Raw genomic sequence first — 19,891 nt, 5'->3', positions numbered from 1 at the left:
TCCGTGTAATGTGCATCCTGTTCTCTAAAAAAATAGCTATTGATATTTCTTAAATGACTGAGTTATGAAGTTTTCAAAAAGCTTGCTTATGTGATATATAATATTCTGTGCTCTTTTGAATGTTTATAATTGTATTTTTTTTATTATCATTATTAATGTATATTTATAATTTTACATGACTTTTGTGGTATTATGTAGTATATGAAGTTAGTGACAGTGCCATTGCAATGTTAGGTGATCTTAATAGTAGGAAATGACTTTTTCTCTCTGATGTGTGTTATTATTCATGAGACGATGACTATTAACAAGCTTTAGGGTTCAAACATATGAGTTTATATTTGTCGAAATATGTTTTTACAATTTACACACAGACAACTTTATATTGCTCTTTCAAAAGTAAAAATCAAAATCAAGATTAAGGGTATTAGTTTAGAATAATCATTCAAAGCAAAAGATATAAATATTGTTTGTAGACAAATTTAGTTGATTATATATAATTTTAAATTTTATTTAATACATAAATTTAGATATTTATATTCTTCTATAAATTTGTTACTTCTTTGTAGAAATTATTTTTGGATACTTATTCACTTTAGTTTACAATTTTTCTATCATGTATTTATTGTAATTAAACATAATCTTAATCTTAATTTATATGTTTTTACAATTTTCTTAAAAATAAAATTAGATCATTTTATTCTTATGATTTAATTTAAAATAAAAAATTTATATTTAATTAGTTTTTCTAACCATAGCTTAATATTAACTAATTTTTATTAAACTTAGCATATCTATGCATCGCTTAATGTTATTGATTTTAGAGACAAAATGGTGAGTTGTGCATGAAGGAAATGGTGAGCTGTGCATGAAGGGTATGAACACTAGGAGATTATCAAGGGCTGAACTAATTCTAAAAGTAGAGTGATGACGTTGAATTTTTTTTTAAATTGATTTGAATACTAAATTCTAAATAATAGTTGAAAGACTTATTTTTTTAATATATTTTTTTATATAAATTGATCATTCCATTGTTAAAAATTTTAAAAATAAAAAAATAATTTACATCACTATAATTTTTTTTATATTTAATAATAGAATTCAGATTATACAAATTTTAAAACTAAATACTTGGAGTTTAAAAGCAAGAATAAATTAGCCGAGAATAATATAAAATACATTTAAAAAGAACTTTTTTTTAATTTTTAATAATTTATTTATTATTATAAAATTACGTAAATTAAATTATTATAAAAAATAATGTATGTATTATAAAATTAATTATTATATATATATATATATTAGTTAATAATATTTTATTATTTAAATTAATTAAATATTAATTTTTTGCCTTTCAATTTTAATTAACATATATGATATATCTAATGTTTTTTCATTATTTTTGTGCCATTCTCGTGCTTCGCACGGGTGGATGCACTAGTTAATAATTAATAAATATAAGAAAGTGAGTTGGGATAATCCTGTAATTATTTGTGTAGTTTCATCAAATGGAACTCTCACGTGCAACTCTATCAAATACTTTGCCCAGATACAAATTGTGTGACCTTATCTTAGTTGGTCCAACTCGTTTGGACAAGGTCACACAAACTGTTGGGTCGAGTTGCTTGGTAACGGTCCAATCTAAATGTCAGTTACTGGTATTAGATTCTTGGACTAGATTATATTCAGCCCAAGTACGAACAATCTTATACAATAATTTCTTAGTACTAATCATTTTGAGTCCAAAAGAAGAGAGTGCTCCCTTATATAAGCAACTTCACATAATCTATGTTGATGATGCTAGAGAGGTCGTCCTTCTACCCCGTGTAATTTTGAGTAAAACAAAAAAATTTCACATAATCCGGGTAGAATCTTATTCAAAAGTGTGTGTGCATATCACCAATTTGTGGCACATAATTAATTCATGCTGGAGAAGGGACCAAAAATGCCAAAAATTTGTAAGCAATAACTATGGCATCAAAGCATCATTCCGGGTGAATTCAACGACCCTTATTTCATTCCAATCATATTCGAAAAAAGAAACTTTTAAAATGAACAAATTGATAAAATATAAATAATTAATTTTGTTTTTAACACAGTTAGCTCAACACAAAAAGTGGAGCAGAATGAAGTATAACAAAAAGCAAACCTAAAAATAAATAACAACTTATAATCTGTAGTCATCTCCGGCATTGTCATCAACAACTAAACGGATCAACTCCACACCATTCCTTATAACTCAAGAAGGACAGAATCTGTACTCCTTCAACACTTGTCTCAACTCTCTGGAAGACTCTGCTATTCCGCTCCAACCAGATGTTCCAAATAACCGCACAGAATCCTATCAGTCATTTCTTTTGCTCAATCTTACCACCTGTTACTCCAGTCCAACTCTCAAAAAACTCTTTAACTGTTTCCGGGGCTACCCATGCTCTATCAGAAAACATCAGCCAAGCACACCACACCTGCCACGTGAACTCACAAGCAAAAAATAGATGATGTACAAATTCTATGTCTTTTTTACACAACACACTAATATTGTCATGATGATTAATAATGCCAAGTCTACTCAACCTCTCCTTCGTGTTGACCCTGCCTACTAGCACAAACCATGCAAATAGTTCTACTCTTGGAGGAACCAAGCCTCTCCAAATGGAGCTTGTGAAGTTGTAGCTCGTCATGTCAGCTGAGAGAGTCTCTTTCTGTAGTACCTGCACAAAGGAGTTAGTAGAAAAAATACCATTTTTATCAAATTTCCATACAACTGAATCCTTTCTATCCACCGATAACCTGACAACCCGTAACTTGTCGTGAAGTTGGTTGAGTACCTCTGACTCCCATTGGAAGAGTTGTCTCCTCCATTGGAAGTCCCATATCCACTCTAACCCATCCCAAAACCCACAGTCCCCTATTACGGATCCTTGTTGATTTGAAATAAAGAAGAGTCTCGAAAAACAATCTTTCAAAGAGCCACCTTGTAACCAAGCATCCTCCCAAAAACGAATGTTTCTGCCATTTTTCACCTCCATTAACAGACCCCTGATCATCATATCTCTTGCCTGTTGCTCCTTGATATTGAGCTGGCAGATATCTTTTCACGGGCCCCCTCTTGATGGCAAAGTTTGGCTTGATAACATTACAGTTGGGTCTAAGTGATTACAAGAGCAAACAACCTTCTTCCAAAGTGGGCAGTCCTCCTTTGAAAAGCGCCACCACCACTTGAACAAAAGCGACGCATTCCAAATTAGAGCATCTCCCACCCCTAAGCCACCTAGCTTTTTCGGAGCTTGAACTACCTCCCATTTCACCAGTGGTATCCCGTTATTCCCATCTTCTTTACTCCACAAGAACCTTCTTTGAAGTCCAATAATCTTTTCTGCAACCCCCTTTGGCATCTTATACAAGGTTAAGTAGTAAACTGGTAGGCTATTGAGAACAGATTTTATGAGGACCAACTTACCCGCTTTGTTGAGAGATCTAGCTTTCCATAAGTTCAGCTTGTCTTCCACCTTGTCTATGATTGGTTTTCAAGTCTTCATCAACCGAGGATTGGCGCCAAGAGAAATTCCTAATTAAATACCTGACTGGTAATATCGCTTCGGCACATCCCAACAGACCACACATACTCGTCACCCATTCCTTATCACAATTGACTGAAATTAGGCTCGACTTTTCAAAATTGATACTCAAGCCAGACATTAACTCAAAACATCGTAGGAGCCTCTTATAATTCACTAGTGTCTCCGTTTCCTGGGGACAAAATAAGATGGTGTCGTTTGCAAATTGGAGATGTGACAATTTTATATTGTCCCTTCCCACCAGTAGTGGAGAAATTCTGCCATTTCTAACCGCCTCTCCCACCATCCTTTGCAGAACGTCAACAACAAGAACAAACAAGAAAGGAGAGAGTGGATCGCCTTGTCTGAGGCCCCTCTCCATCTTGAACGGCTTGGTCGGTGACCCATTGATCAACACTGACATAGATGCTGTAGTCACACATTCCTTCACCCAGGTCCTCCATCTAAGACCAAAACTCATCTTCTGTAGTACTATATCCACAAAGCTCTATCTCACTCTGTCATAGGCTTTCTGAAAGTCCAGTTTAACAATTGCCGCTTTCTTATTTCGCAACTTAAGCCAATGGACCGTCTCACAAGCAATTAGGGCACCATCATGTATTTTGCGACCCTTTACAAATGCAGATTGAGTCTCCCCACTAGATGTGGCATCACTGATCGCATTATTCTTAGTACTATTATCAAATTTATTTATCATTTCTGAATTTTACTACTCTAATTCAACGATAATTAATACCTTATTTTTTTCATTTTAGAGCACTTTTTCCATGGATGATTATATTAATCTTCCGTTGCACTTGCGATTTCCAATTCTTTTAGGGGAAAAATTGGACAAACTTGCTAATATCCACTAGAAGCCTTCTTGGAACAACTTCAAATCGCAATATATATCAGTCCCTAGAATTCCATACTAATTACTAGTTACCACCTATCTACTGCATTAAAATAAGAGTAATTTATGCTAATAAAATAAATAGAATTTAAAATTATATAAATATTTTAAATTAGAATTGGTTATATATTTTAGCTTGAATTGATTATATATCTTGTCTTTATTCGATCTACTATTGATATAATATATACACAGTAAATCAAGATAGAATATATAACCAATTCTAATTTAAAATATTTATATAATTTTAATTTTTATTTATTTTATTAACGTAAATTATCAAAAAATAAAAGTCCATGTAACACCTAATAAAATAATCCGCTCCAAATTATCATTAAAAAACTAATGAAATATATCTTTTGTATTTATTGTCTCGTATAACCTTATAAAAGATAATATATGTGTATATTATTCATATACAAAATAAAATGAATACATGAAATATTTCTAAAAAATAGTTGTCATATAGAACCCATTAATTAGAGCATGAGGTCCGTTATCAGCCGCTAATTCATTATCAAAAGTTTTAAAGGACTTAATGGTAATAGCCATCAAATAATAAATTTATAATATAGTGATTTATTTAATCCACATAAATGGAATATGAAACAAGATAAAGTAATGTATCATGGCATTAATAAAGATGAGAATAAAGTGTATAATGTGATTGGAATATGAATATAGTTAGTGGAGTCACGACTATAGTATAAATAATACACAAACAAAAGATATGTAGAAAAGAGCTATCTATATCAATTCATTGGGAAGATGCTCATCGTATATGGCTCCATCTACTAGCTTTCGATCATTATAACAAAAAATACTAATACAATACACTGTGTATGGTTCTATCTTGGAAGGTAACTAAAGCAAAGTGCAAAAATACAATGAAAGATATAATTAATACTTATATAAAGATTAAGCTGAATAAATTCACAGGGATAAGTTTGAATTTTTTATATTATGCACGTGTTACAATACTTAATTAAAAGTTTAAAACCGTATATCCATGCCCCGAGTTGAGCCTTTTTTTTCTCTTCAATTTCAACTGCTTTTCTTTTGCCAATTTTATTTTGTCTCTGCTTTTTAGAAATTTTTTTAAAATATTTTTTTAAATAATTTATTAATTCTTACTAGTACTAAAAGATAGATCATTTATTAATGAAGAATATACTCATCATAACTTTAATACATATAATGAAATTCATAAAATTCTGAATATAGACAAGTTATTAGAATTGATCTAATAGCAAAGAATTTAAATAGAAAAAATGAATTATTTAACTCATATATTTTTATATTTTTGTATAAATATATGTATTATTTAATTTATTTTTTATATATATTTTGTATTTAAATATATATTTTATACGAACGACTGATTTAGTGGTTAATTTTTTTTAAAATAATATGTATAAAGTTTTAAATTCAAATTTCATTACCGTGTTGGTTATAACTAAAAAATTTCTAAATATATACTACTCAACAAGAACATATATAATTGTGGATGTTTATCTAACAAACCAGAAAGCGTGAATGCGTGATTATAATAATGCATAGGCAATTTCATATTTACAACTAACAATGATCTCATAATCTCTATCAACACAATCGAAACTTCTTTCAATTGTTTCTTTAAAAATCCTCTTCATGGGACTCATCTTCACATTGAACATATTAACAATGCAATGAACTTCATAGGCAATTGTATTTATTATATCGCTAATGAAGACAAAATAAAAAAAAATTATTTTATTTAATATTCATTAATTAAGATAAATATTTTTGGCTAATTATTTTTGTTATGAAACATTTCTGTTATTATTATTATTATATATATAAAAAATTATTGCCTTTAGAGTATTAGGGGTGCAAATGAATGAGAATTGTTCGTGATGAGGACTTCCGGATGGTTCAGGTGGTTCATTGGAGGAGATGAGAACGCTTCGATCGGGATCGCGCGGGGTTCGGAGGTGCCGGGCAGCCGAGCTCTTGTTGTGGAAGGGGGGAGGGGGTGCCACCTGTAAGGACACTCCGACGCTCTAGTCAGCTAGTGTGCAGGCGGGGAAATGGTTAGGTGGGAAAGTGTGACGTACCTTGGGGGAAGGGCTGTCCTTCCCCTTATATATCGTGTCAGACGTGGGCCCTGTGAGGGCAGGCCCACTTTCTCCAAGGCGTTTCCTCACAGCTGCGGATGAGCTGTGCATGACGTGTGTCAGAGTCGGTTTGGGAGCGCTTCGCCCAACCGTCTGGGTCGGGTAGTGCTCAAGTCGGGTCGACCCGCAGGAGTTTGGGCCAGGCCGTTACAGTGCCCCCACGCGCCGACAATCGACCGTATAGGTCGTTGGTGGCGAGTTCTTTCTTTCTCTGTTGTCGCGAGGTCGATCGTTCGTGTGGGAGACGCGCTACCCGTATGCGTGCCCGCTCGTAATTCGGGGCGTTCTTTTGTCGCCTCGTTTCTCGCGAGGGGCATTAAATGCCCATTAAGGATTGAAAAAACCCATGTGTGTAAAGACTGTTCTACCCCCAGGCCTTTCGCGCTTCCACTAAAGCGGTTTTAAACAGTTTTACGTTTTGCTCTTCTTCTACTTGCTTTTCTGATCATATTGCTTCTTCCTTCTTCCTGCGCTCCCATCACTTAGAAGTTCTTCTCATCGCTCTAGCGCGCTTTGTTCTTGTCTGAATTTTCTCGATCATCCAGGTAACCACTTTTTTCCTTCTGCTTCAATGGTTGTTTGCATGTTTGTTATAAGCATTTTTCCTGTGATTGCTCTTTCTTGTTGTTCATGGACGCATTTTCATAGACGCATTTTCTTTTTATCGACTATGGTGTGCCATGGGGGGTTTGTTTTATTGTTCTGGTCTCGGTTTTGTTTGGTCCCCCTTGTGGTCATGGCACGTGGGGTTTCTTTGGGTTTTTCCTGGCTTCCGACCTCACGGACTAACCGCGCGGTGCCCCCACTGTAGGTATGCCTCGTGTTGTTAGCCGAGCTTCTAGCTCCGCCGCGAGTTATGACCCGTATGCGTGGGTGGTTTCCGACCTCAGGAACTCTCCCAATCAGATGGGTGAGGAGGAGCTCATGGAATTTCGCCAGGCTGAGTATCTTTGTGGGGGTACCGACGAGGAGGCTAACTATGACGTTTATGTCCCCGCCCCTCACGAGCGGCTTTATGAGATTAATTTTAATGCCCCCTGGGTTGCCGATTGGATCTGGTTTTACAAGGCCATGTTCACTCAGGTTGGGGTTCGCATCCCCTTTTCCCCCTTTCAGATGAGCCTCCTAAATCGAATTTCGGTGGCACCATCTCAATTACATCCGAACAGCTAGGCTTCCATCCGCTGCTTTGAGATGGTGTGCGAGTACTTAGAGCTGCCGATCTCTGTCGACGTCTTCCTCTTTTTCTTTAATCTAACGAACCCTTCGAAGGAGGGGAAACACAAGAAAGGGTTCATGTCCTTTCGGTCTGCCCAAGGCCGGAGGATCTTTGGTTTGTTCGAGGACTCCTACCATGGGTTCAAGGACAAGTATTTTAAAGTCCGCCCGGTCAAGGGTCGTCACCCTTTTTGGTTGTCTTTGGAAAAGGAGTGCCTCATCCCGACGTATTGGAGCTTCGGGGCGGGGTCTAATCCTTTTATCAAGGTTACTTATAAAGGGATGTCGGCTGTGGATCGGCGGATAGCCGACATATTGTGGGCGGTTCTTGGGAGAAACAATGTGAATCCTCATCTCCTCATGGGTAATCGGGAGGCCGCCCGAGATTATATCCGTGAGTTTCTCTTGTCATGTAGTCGCTTGTTTAAATGTTTCATTGCTGCTTCCACTAACTTGTTCATTTTTCAATTTGTTGTCTGTAGTGGGACTTTCTGCCGAAGTGACCGGCATGGATAACTTGTATCAAACCTTCCTTCAGGACGACGAGGGTGAGGAGACTGGAGGACAGCAAGCGACGGTTCCTCCAGAAATGCCTCCTCCCGATGTCGACGCGTCCACGAAAGCCGCCACCCCGACTTCCGCACCCCCAATTCCTCCAGAAGTTCCTATTCCTGGGCACTCGTCTTCCTCACGTCGGGAGGAGGAGGAAGAGTTGTCCGTCATCCCTACTCCCAAGAGACAGAGGTCACAGTCTAGTCCCGAGGGGGTTCTGACTGTCATGGAAAGGAATTTTGACGCTGGGACATTCATAGATGCCCAGCTGCTTCCGGGCACAGAGGATCATTTCCATGGCACTGACCTCTCGGGGCAGGCTCGGTGGATGTACCGCACCCTCCTTCGCGGCGCGGCCATAGCCCGAAAGGCTGAGTTTGAGCTTTCTGGTATGGCCTCGCTTCGTCGGAAGCTTGAATCTGCGGTTGATGCCAATAACAAGTACAAAACCCAAGTTAAAGCGCTTCAGGATCAGTTGGTTGAAACGGGGAATAAGCTTGACGCCGCCGAGAAAAAGACTGCTTCGGAAGAGGAGAAATTGAAGACTGCCGACGCCTCTGTGTCTCGTTTAACAGAGCAGGAGATGACCTTGAGGATCCAACTGAGTGCCGCGCAAGGTCGGGTGTCCGCTCTGGAGAAAGAGCGGGACGAAGCGGTGGCGGCCACCAAGGCTGCTCGGGAGGAGGCCGAGTTGTTCAAGCGGAAGCATAAGGAGGTTAAGGAGCAGGGCAAGAATGCAATTTTCATGACTGAAGATGCCCTCAAAGCTCAAGTGAAGATTGTTTCTCCGGACTTCGACGTGTCGGCAATTGGTGTTTTCAAGACCATCAAGGATGGGAAGATTGTTGATATGCCGAAGAAATAATGTCTGTACTATCGAATTCTTCTTTTTGTTGAACCGTTGTACTGCGACTTTTGGTGCCTGTTAATGGGTTTATGGGATCGTTTGCCCGCATGTTTAATTTCTTGTTTTACTTGCTGTTGGTTTACTCGCGTTTTTCGTTTACTCGCGTTTGCCGTTTATGGCGTTCTTTCTTGTTATGGTCGTTTATTGTGTTTTTGACCTGAGGGGCTCCCGGGGTGATCAGTCCCGGGGCCGCGTATCCTTGTTCGCATGGTGGTTGCTCAAAAAGTTGGAAATAATGAGATAACATAGGCAAATATAGCATGTGGCAATTGGACAGGTTTAATCATTGTAACAAGGACATTGAAGCGCTATTACAAAGTAAATGGCTTAGGAATAAAACCTTCTTAAGTTATCTGCGTTCCATGTCCTCGGGACCTCTTTGCCGTTGAGTCTTTCTAGCTTGTATGCTCCCCTACCGATTACCTCTTTGATTCGGTATGGTCCTTCCCAGTTCGCTGCTAGTTTGCTTTCTCCCGGGGTAGATGGGCCGATGTCGTTACGCCTCAGGACGAGGTCATTTTCTTCGAACTTTCTTTTGAGCGCTTTGGTATTGTAGCGTAAGGCCATTCTTTGTTTTAGCGCCGCTTCGGCCAGATGGGCCATTTCCCTGGTTTCTTCTATCAGGTCCTTCTCGACAGTTTTCTCTACTCTCTTCAGGAGTAATCGTGGGCTCGGCTCCCCGATCTCTACGGCTATCACTGCATCTGACCCGTACGTTAGTCGAAAAGGGGTCTCTTTAGTAGAGGATTGCTCGGTTGTTCGGTAGGACCAGAGAACCGAGGCGAGCTCGTCGCCCCAAGCGCCCTTCTTGTTATCCAGCCGCTTCTTGAGCCCTAGCAGGATGATCTTATTTGTGGACTCGACCTGCCCGTTTGTTTGTGGGTGTTCCACTGAGGAGAATCTCCGCTTTATGCCCAGGCCGGTGAGGAATTCTGTGAATTTCTTGTCGGTGAACTGTGTCCCATTGTCCGTGATGACGACTTCCGGGATACCAAATCGTGTTATGACTTGTCTCCACATGAATTTCCTGCAGTTGGACGAGGATATGCTGGCCAGTGGTTCGGCCTCTATCCATTTTGTGTAGTAGTCAATAGCGACTATAAGATATTTGACTTGCCCCGGGCCGACGGGAAAAGGTCCTAAGAGGTCGACTCCCCATTGCGAGAACGACCGAGAGGACGTTAGCAGGCTGAGCTCAGAGGCTGGTGCGCGATGGAAGTTGGCGTTTTCTTGGCACTTAACACACTTCCTAACAAATTCCTTGGAGTCAATCATCATCGATGGCCAATAGTATCCGGCTCGGATTAACTTCCTCGCCAGGGCTTTGCCCCCTATATGGTGGCCGCAGCATCCTTCATGGACTTCCCTGAGGACGTAATCCGTCTGGTCGGGGTGCAAACACTTTAGTAGGGGATGATTGAATCCTTTCCTGAACAGCTGACCCTGGATGATGGCATATCTGGCAGCTTCTCTTCTTAGCTTTTTGGCATCTTTTTCGTTGTCAGGGAGCTTGTCGTTTTCTAAGAAGTCGATAATGGGATCCAACCAGGAGGGGTTTAGCTTCGAGAGGTGTAGTGTGACTGCCGGCTCCTTCATCTTTCCTTGGATTAGAGATCGGTTGCCCTCTCCCGGTTTGGTGCTAGCTAATTTCGACAAGAGGTCTGCCCGTGTGTTCCTTTCTCTCGGAACGTGCTGGATCGTGACTTCTTCAAACTTTCGGCTCAAGTCCTTGACTTTTTCCAAGTATTTCTGTAACAGCGAGTCCCTGGCTTGATAGCTCCCGTTCACTTGGGAGGTGACGATTTGCGAATCGCTGCATATCTCCAACCTCGTTGCCCCGACTTCTGATGCTAAGGTTAAGCCTCCTATAAGGGCTTCATACTCTGCTTGGTTATTTGAAACGGGGAATTCGAACTTAATTGACTGTTCATACACGACACCAGCCGGGCTTTCCAGGATGATTCCGGCGCCCCCGAACGTCTGGTTGGAGGCTCCGTCTACGTGGAGCTTCCACCGTATGTTCGTCTCTTCGACCGGGTCCCCCGCTACTTCTACCAGAAAATCTGCCATCGCCTGTGCTTTGATGGCCTGCCGGGGTTCGTATCGTATGTCGTATTGGGAAAGTTCAATGGACCAGGTCATCATTCTTCCCGCCAAGTCGAGTTTTTGGAGCACTTGCCGGATCCCCTGGTCCGTTCTTACGACAATCTGGTGACTTTGGAAGTATTGCTTTAACCTCCGCGAGGAGGTCAGGAGTGCTAGAGCTAGCTTTTCCAATTTGTTATATCTCAACTCTGCCCCTTGTAGGGCCCTGCTTACAAAATAGACTGGTTGTTGCACCCTCCCCTCTTCTCGTACCAAAACTGCGGCCAGGGCTTCTCCTGTTATGGCGAGGTACAGGTATAATGGCTCCCCGTCCTTTGGCTTCCCGAGGACCGGGGGTGCTGCCAGGATTTCCTTAAAGTGCCGAAAGGCTTCCTCGCATGCGGGCGTCCACTCGAACGCTATTCCTTTCTTCATGAGGTTAAAGAACGGTAAGGCCTTTGTTGCCGATGCTCCGAGAAACCGTGATAATGAGGCCAGCCGTCCTGCCAACCTTTGGACGTCCTTGATACTGCCTGGGCTCTTCATTTGGAGTATCGCCTGGCACTTCTCCGGGTTGGCTTCTACCCCTCTCTGGGTTATCATGAATCCAAGGAACTTTCCAGCTTCCACGGCGAAGGCACACTTGAGGGGGTTCAGCCTCATGCCACGTTGTCGAAGGGACGCGAATACACTCGCCAGATCGTTCAGGAGGTCGTCGGGTCGCGTTGTTTTTGCGAGGATGTCGTCCACGTAGACTTCAACTGTTTTCCCTATGAGGTCGTGGAATATCCTATTCATTAGCCTTTGGTATGTTGCCCCCGCATTTTTTAGGCCGAATGGCATCACCTTATAGCAGAAAGTTGCCCCCGGCGTTATGAACGCCGTCTTGTCTTCGTCTGGACGGTGCATCGGTATCTGGTTATAACCGGAGTAGGCATCCATGAAGCTTAGATACCGGTATCCCGCCGCAGCATCGACGAGTGCGTTTATGTTAGGGAGGGGGAAGCAATCCTTGGGACATGCTTTGTTGAGGTCAGAGTAGTCTACGCACATTCTCCACTTGCCGTTGTGTTTTTTTACTAGAACTACATTCGAGAGCCATGTCGAATAGTCTACTTCTCGTATAAAACCTACTTCTAGGAGGCTGGCCGTCTGCTTGGCCACCTCCTCTGCCCTCTCCGCCGACATTTTTCTCCTCCGTTGGGCTACTGGACGCGCTTCCGCCTTGACGGCTAAATGATGCGACATAATTTTTGGGTCTATGCCCGGCATGTCGGCCGGTGTCCAGGCGAACAAGTCCCTATTGGCTCTAATCATTTCGACCAAGGGCTCCTTCAACTCATGCGGGAGGTTCTTGTTGATGAACATGAATCTTTCCTCCGCGTCGCCGATCATGAACTTCTCCAGATCCCCTTCTGGTTCCGGTCTGGGTTTGTCGTCTACTCTGGCATCTAGGTCGGCTAGGAACACGCCGGACGCCTCCTTGGACTTCTTTCTTAGGGAGAGGCTGGCATTGTCACAAGCGACTGCCGTCTCAAGGTCTCCTCTTACGGACCCTATAGATCCGTCATCGGTAACGAACTTCATGACTAGTAGCTTTGTGTTGATTATGGCCTCAAAATCGTTGATCGTCTTCCTTCCCAGGATGATATTATAGGTGGTGGAGTCTCGGAGGATCACGAACTCGGCCATCGCCGACCTTCGGCCCTGGGAGATTGGCAGGGATATTACTCCGTCTGGTTTGATGAAATGGTCGCCCAAACCAATGACCCCGTGTTGGTGAGTCGTCAAATCGGCATCCCTTAGTCCCAGTGTGTCGAATACGTTGCGGAACATGATGTTCGAGTCCGCCCACGTGTCAACAAGGATGCGTTTGACGAGACCGGTTCCCACTCTGGCCGTGATGACCATGTGTGGATTTTCCGGGGCGTCGTCGAACCATTGGTCTTCCGGGCCGAAAGAAATGAATGGAGGCTTCTTAGAGTTTCGCGTCGGCGGGGAGGAGATCGACAATATCTTTGCGTCTTTCTTGTGCGCCGACCTGGATCTTGGTGCGGCGTTTTTGGCCGTTACTACGTTTATCACAGTGAGTCCGTGATCTCTGTCTTCTGGCTCTTGTCGCCGCTTTGCCGAACGGGTTTTGCCTTCTTCGTCTTGGTCGCGATAACGTCTCATTGGCTCCCTGATTAGGTGGGAGAATGCTGCTAGTTTACCTTCCCTTATCGCTTGTTCTAGTGCATCTTTTAGGTCAAAATAGTCCTGCGTTAGGTGACCGTAGCCTTTGTGGTAATCGCAATAGAGGTTTCTGTTCCCCCCAGTGTGGTCCTTGAGTGGTCGGGGCTTCGGCAGGATTCCTTTCTCGGCTATTTGTTGGTAAACTTCCACGATGGGAAGAGTGAGCGGAGTGTAGTTGGTGAATTTCCCGACTCGGGGGAATGTCCTTGGTGCCTTGTTTGGCGCCTCTTCCCTGGTTTGTTCCTTTAGCCTTTCCCCGTTGCCTTGTTGCCGAGGTTGATTGTAGCTGGACTGCCGTTTATTGGCAGCCACAACTCGGCTGACTTCCTCGTCATTTATGTACTCTTTGGCTACCGTCTGGATCTCGTGCATCGTCCAAACCGGTTTCGTGGTAAGATGCTTTCGAAAGTTCTCGTTGAGGAGGCCGTTCGTCAGGCAAAGACTGGCCACCGAATCGGTTAGGCCGTTGATTTCCAAGCATTCATCGTTGAACCGATCTAGGTACCTCCTGGTCGGCTCTCCTTGTCTCTGGGTTACCCCGAGAAGGTTGATCGGGTGCTTTGCCTTTGCTATTCGTGTTGTAAATTGGGCCAGGAATGCACGGCTGATGTCCGAGAAACTGTAGATGGATCCCTGCGGGAGGCCGTTAAACCACCTGATCGCGGGTCCCGCTAATGTTACCGGGAAGGCACGACATCTTACCTCGTCCCCTACTCCCTCCAGATTCATCCTGGCCTCGAAGGCCGTGAGGTGTTCTAGAGGGTCTTGAGTTCCGTCGTACCTCATGTCCGTTGGTTTGTCGAAGTGTTTCGGCAACCGGACTTCGAGGATAGATCGGTGGAATGGGGTGGCGCCCATTATCACAGGTTGTCGTGTCCTCGCGGACCTCCCTTCCCCGTCTTTGCGATCTCGTGCCGCGCGACGGGTTACCCTGCCCCGGGAGTAGATGATCGTGTCATTTCGTCTTCTCGGGATCAGAGACTCCTCGCGCGTGCTCTCTGCTTCTGTTCGGGATGCGGAGGTACGTCGCGGGCGGCTTCGGTGGGAGTCTCCCTCTTCACTTTCGGGGGATGGGGTGTAGCTGGGATCGGTGGTTCGTCCGTCACGCTCTTGGTCGGCCAACTGTCGCTCTAGGTTCTGAACTCTATGGCGTAGCTCCTGCATTATTATGGCGCTGTCGCCGCCCGTTCTCCCGAAGGGTCGTGTCCTCGTGTGCTGTTCTGTGTGTTGTCGGGAGGACCTCCGCCGCCCCCTTAGTGAGGCGACGGAGGCTGCCCCCTCCGCTCCGGCTCCTCGGGCTTGGTCTCCGGGACCCAGCGCGACTTCCATTTAAGCGTTTTTTTCCTCACAGATGGCGCCAATGTTCGTGATGAGGACTTCCGGATGGTTCGGGTGGTTCGTTGGAGGAGATGAGAACGCTTCGATCGGGATCGCGCGGGGTTCGGAGGTGCCGGGCAGCCGAGCTCTTGTTGTGGAAGGGGGAGGGGGTGCCACCTGCAAGGACACTCCGACGCTCTAGTCAGCTAGTGTGCAGGCGGGGAAATGGTTAGGTGGGAAAGTGTGACGTACCTTGGGGGAAGGGCTGTCCTTCCCCTTATATATCGTGTCAGACGTGGGCCTTGTGAGGGCAGGCTCACTTTCTCCAAGGCGTTTCCTCACAGCTGCAGATGAGCTGTGCATGACGTGTGTCAGAGTCGGTTTGGGAGCGCTTCGCCCAACCGTCTGGGTCGGGTAGTGCTCAAGTCGGGTCGACCCGCAGGAGTTTGGGCCAGGCCGTTACAAGAATAAAACTTGAAAAGACAGTAACTTTTTAGAAATTTTACAGCATGTGAGTAAGTAAGCGTATTCCAATAATTAACGTCTCCTTTTAATCTATTAAGTGCAAAAAAGTGTTCAATTATGAGTAGAGTTGTTAAACTTTATGAATCTCTGCACAATTTTTTTTTAAAAAGAAAATATTGGTATATATATATATATATATATATATATATTTTCTTCTTCAGTTTGCACTAACAAACTTTGTTCAGTTTGGCTAAACGCGGAACATGGCAACTTGAAATATATTAAACTTTTGCCTTTTGCAATATATATATATTATTGTTGAGTGTTGACTTAGCTTTTGTAAAAGCATATTTAAAAGGGAAACTAAACAAATTAATAAGCAAAAATAATGGTCTTTAAAGTATGAACATTTTCTGCTGTGTTTCTACTAACTTCTCACGCAAAATTTTCATTGGATTTGTATGAATTTTTATATAGTTTTTTTTTTTATTGAACTTTAAATCTTTTAAGTTGTAAAAGTTTTAAAATCATGTTATAAAACTATTTCTTTTAAATTTTTAATATGATAGAAGAGAATATATGAATAGATATATCTCTAACAAGTCAAATTAGTTGGATAAAAAATGTTATTTGTACACTAAAGTCAGCCATTAAAACCAGATACCAATGTATTTGTGTATAAATACATGTGTAGTTTAATTTATTTGCAATGTGTATTTTATGTTATTGGCTAACTTTAATGCTGATTTTAGTGTATAAGTAGCATAACTCTAGCCGAATTTATATTAATAGCAGATAATGAGCCAATAGGCTTGAAAAACAAAAATAGAAGGCTTGCCTGTATAAGTTGATTTCATGGAAGTTGAAACAATGATATCTCAGCAAAGACTTAGATTCTGCTTAGAAAGTTCTTGCTTTTGTTTCACTAACTATAAATGCATGCTTTGATCCTAATCTCTCTCTCAAACATGAACCGCTTTTGAGGAACACATTGAGATTTTGAAGAAAGGGATGGGCAATAGCATGGTGACTTACACCAAATACAAAAGCTTCTTGTTCTTCATCAAAAAGTACAAGGAAACTCAGCATGTTCCACCTCATGACCTCAAGGATGCATTCTCCGAGTTCGCCGGAGGAGCCTCCCACATGTCTGCGGAGCAGCTCCTCCGGTTCTTGGTGGAGCACCAAGGCGAACAAGGCTGCACCTTATCCGATTCGGAGAAAATCCTTGAGAAAATTTTAAGATTGAAAAGGCCGCCGCCGACGCAGGAGGAGGAGGAGGAGGAGGAAGAAGAGTTACTAGAAAGTGTTGATGTTGATAATCAACAAAGAAAGCAAGAGATAACACTTGATGACTTGTTCCATTTCTTGCTTCTTGATGAATCCAATGGACCCTTGAAAGCCGAGGTAAGATCTATTTGCTTCGTTTGATCCATGTAACCGAGACTAAACCATTCCTGAAATAATAAGTAACCATTCTTGAATTGTTCTTGACAGGTACACCATGATATGAGTGCTCCATTGTCTCATTATTTCATATACTCAGGACACAATTCCTACCTAACAGGGAATCAAATAAGCAGTGATTGCAGTGAAGAACCAATCATAATGGCCTTGAAGCGCGGCGTGCGAGTAATCGAGCTAGATTTATGGCCAACTGCAAATAAAGATGACATCAAAGTAGATCATGGATGGTACTATAAGCTATCACAATCAAAATCTCTTTTCTTACATGATCTTAATTGTTGAGAATGTAAGAAACTAATTCATTTGATTATTGTTTTTTTCAGGACACTTACGAATCCTGTTTCAGCTATCAAATGCCTTGAATCCATAAAGGAATATGCTTTTTTTGCATCTGAGTATCCAGTGATCATAACTATAGAAGATCATTTAACAAAAGATCTTAGAGATAAATTTGCAGAGGTATGCATTTGAAGCTTTTCTTTTATTATTCTTCTTTAAATTATTCTAATTTCATTTCCCTTTTGTTTCTTGCAGATGGCAACTCAGATTTTTGGAGAAGTGCTTTTCAAACCTGAAACAGGTTGTTTGAAAGAATTTCCTTCACCGGAATCACTGAAAAACAGGATAGTTATATCCACCAAGCCTCCAAAAGAAAGCTTCGAGGCGAATCGAATCAAGGACAATGGAAACTCTTCTCCTATGCAGAATGGAAGTGATTCATCTGAGGAAGAAACATGGGGAAAGGATTCCCCAGATTCCATGGTGAGAATTGATCTAAGATTTACTTAAATAATGATACAAGCCCTTGTGTTCTAAATTCTAATGTTACTTCGTTCTTCATGTTTCAGCAAAATGAAAGTGATGGTGATAATGAAGGAGATAACAATTCGTGTGAATGTGACAAGAAATCATATCAACAATTTTCACCTGATTACAAAAGCTTAATCACAATTCAGAATAGAAAATTAAAGGGTAGTTTGAAGGATAAACTGAACCCTGATGGTGATCTTAGACGCCTTAGTTGGAGTGAGAAGACCCTTCTAAAGGCCTTAGAATCTCATGGAACAGACATTGTTAGGTACAATAAAATTTTCATCACATCACATTCTATTACATGTATTTCTTTTCGTACATTCTTATTTCGAACGGTTATATTTTTCAGGTTCACCCAGAAAAATATATTAAGGGTATATCCAAGCGCGATGCGAGTCAAATCCACAAATTTTAAACCACATATTGGGTGGATTTATGGAGCTCAAATGGTTGCATTCAATATGCAGGTTAGGGAACTATTTATGGTTGAGGCTAAATATTTTCAGTTGAAGAACTTAAAATGAGATTACTAATATATGTTATGTTAAATTTTTTAATGTAACAGGGGCATGGAAAACCACTATGGTTGATGCAAGGGATGTTCAGAGCAAATGGAGGATGTGGTTATGTGAAAAAGCCTCAAATTCTAATGCAGAAACATCAGTGTGACAATGATTATGATCCTAAAGTTAAAATGCCAGTGAAGAAGACATTGAAGGTAAGCATATATCAGCTATCACTACTATGTATACTATCAAATTTCTTTTGTTATATGTTGAGATTGATAATGATATCTTAATAACAGGTAAAAGTGTACCTGGGGAATGGATGGAACTTAGATTTCAGTCCTACACACTTTGATAAGTGTTCTCCCCCTGATTTTTTTGTAAAGGTCAGTTCTAATGCATAAGTTATGTTTAGTCTTATTCTTGTAACGTTAATTTAGATAGTGTTCAAAAGTTTTTTCTACGACATAAATACAGAAACAGTAGATATAAAAATACATTTGATAATTAAGACAAGAAATAGATTGATGTATAGTTGTTTTCATGTGAAATTAATAGTTGAATATTGTTAGATGAATTGATATGTTCAACTATCAATTTCATATGCAAACAACTGTTTGTGAATCTCCACCTAGTTAAGATAGAGATTCACATGGAATTGTCTTTATATAAAGTTGATAGTTGAGAATTGTTAAATGACTTAACATGTTTGATTAAATTATCATTTAACAGTTATTATAAACTTTATATGAAAACAAATGCATTTGAATCTGCACTTTAGAATATTTTAAAGTAGAAATTTATATACAGTTGTTTTCATATAAAATTGATAATCAAAAGTGTAAGATAATTTTATATGTTTGACTATATTGTTATTTAACTGTTTTCATTTTTTAACTTTACATAAATACAATTGCATATGAGTTTCTATCTTAAGACAAAGTAAAAATTCATATGTAGTTGTTTTAACGTGAAATTAATAGTTAGTACCCCTTAGATGATTTTACTTGCTGAAATTACTATCAAACACACTTTACTAGTGTTTTATTATGGAAGTAGTTTTAGAATTGAGGGGGGGTGTGTGACAGATTTGTACGGTTGGAGTTGGAGCTGATTGTTGGAAGAAGAAAACAAAGGTAATAATGGACAAGTGGTTCCCTGTTTGGGAAGAAGAGTTTGAATTCCCATTAACGGTTCCAGAGCTTGCTTTGCTGAGAATACAAGTGAAAGACAAAGATCAAGGCAAAGATGATTTTGCTGGCCAAACATGCTTGCCAGTTTCAGAGCTTAAGCTTGGATTTCGTTCTCTTCCTTTGTATGACACAAAGGGAGACAAGTTCAACCATGTAAAGTTGTTAATGCGCTTTCAATTTCAATGAATTGTATACATATATATTAATCAATCATTTTCATTGGGTAAGTTACGATCCTCTGATCTAAATCCTCCTATTCCTAATATTTCTAAACTTATGCTTTGGTTGAAATCAAAATAAGCTTTCTGGCTATTTTTTTTAATAGTCAATAATAATAAGGATGAATATATCCTAAGTATAATTTAAAGCATTTGATCTCAGAAAGTTGAATTGAAAAGACAAAATGGCCAATTGATATCTTTCTTGTTTTGCTCATGCAGAGACCTTTTTTGTAATAGTTTATTAAGATAGAAATTATAACATGACAAATTAACCAATTCTTATTAGCTG

The 19,891-nt window shown here is 40.8% G+C and overlaps 2 protein-coding genes across 2 annotated transcripts; one reads left to right on the top strand and one right to left on the bottom strand.

Annotated features, from left to right (window-relative positions):
- Positions 1-9,627: 9,627 nt before the first annotated feature.
- Positions 9,628-14,949, bottom strand: LOC140174276 (uncharacterized). Its single transcript, XM_072198678.1, has 2 exons — positions 12,475-14,949; positions 9,628-12,300 (listed from the first exon to the last, which is right to left on the bottom strand). Exons 1-2 carry the CDS (start codon positions 14,947-14,949, stop codon positions 9,628-9,630), a joined length of 5,148 nt encoding a protein of 1,715 aa, XP_072054779.1.
- Positions 14,950-15,628: 679 nt separating this feature from the next.
- LOC112702380 (phosphoinositide phospholipase C 6) lies at positions 15,629-19,608 on the top strand. Its single transcript, XM_025753382.3, has 9 exons — positions 15,629-16,809; positions 16,900-17,096; positions 17,193-17,328; positions 17,404-17,631; positions 17,718-17,947; positions 18,032-18,149; positions 18,248-18,400; positions 18,488-18,574; positions 19,277-19,608. The coding sequence occupies exons 1-9, from the start codon at positions 16,414-16,416 to the stop codon at positions 19,565-19,567; spliced, it is 1,836 nt and encodes a 611-aa protein (XP_025609167.1). The 5' UTR covers positions 15,629-16,413; the 3' UTR covers positions 19,568-19,608.
- The last annotated feature ends 283 nt before the right edge of the window (positions 19,609-19,891 follow it).

Source organism: Arachis hypogaea, chromosome 7 (assembly GCF_003086295.3).
Source record: "Arachis hypogaea cultivar Tifrunner chromosome 7, arahy.Tifrunner.gnm2.J5K5, whole genome shotgun sequence".
Lineage (NCBI taxonomy): Eukaryota > Viridiplantae > Streptophyta > Magnoliopsida > Fabales > Fabaceae > Arachis > Arachis hypogaea.
Note: the sequence above shows the minus strand (reverse complement) of the source record. Positions and strands in the feature narration are given on the sequence as shown.

Excerpts from the sequence above, each read along its gene's own strand:
- LOC112702380 (XM_025753382.3), top strand. The coding sequence starts at position 16,414 with ATGGGCAATAGCATGGTGACTTACACCAAATACAAAAGCTTCTTGTTC. Across the intron at positions 16,810-16,899 it reads ATGGACCCTTGAAAGCCGAG|GTACACCATGATATGAGTGC; the intron begins GTAAGATCTATT and ends TGTTCTTGACAG. Across the intron at positions 18,575-19,276 it reads CCCCTGATTTTTTTGTAAAG|ATTTGTACGGTTGGAGTTGG; the intron begins GTCAGTTCTAAT and ends GGTGTGTGACAG.
- LOC140174276 (XM_072198678.1), bottom strand. The coding sequence starts at position 14,949 with ATGGAAGTCGCGCTGGGTCCCGGAGACCAAGCCCGAGGAGCCGGAGCG. Across the intron at positions 12,301-12,474 it reads ATTCGACATGGCTCTCGAAT|ATACCGATGCACCGTCCAGA; the intron begins GTAGTTCTAGTA and ends GGTTATAACCAG.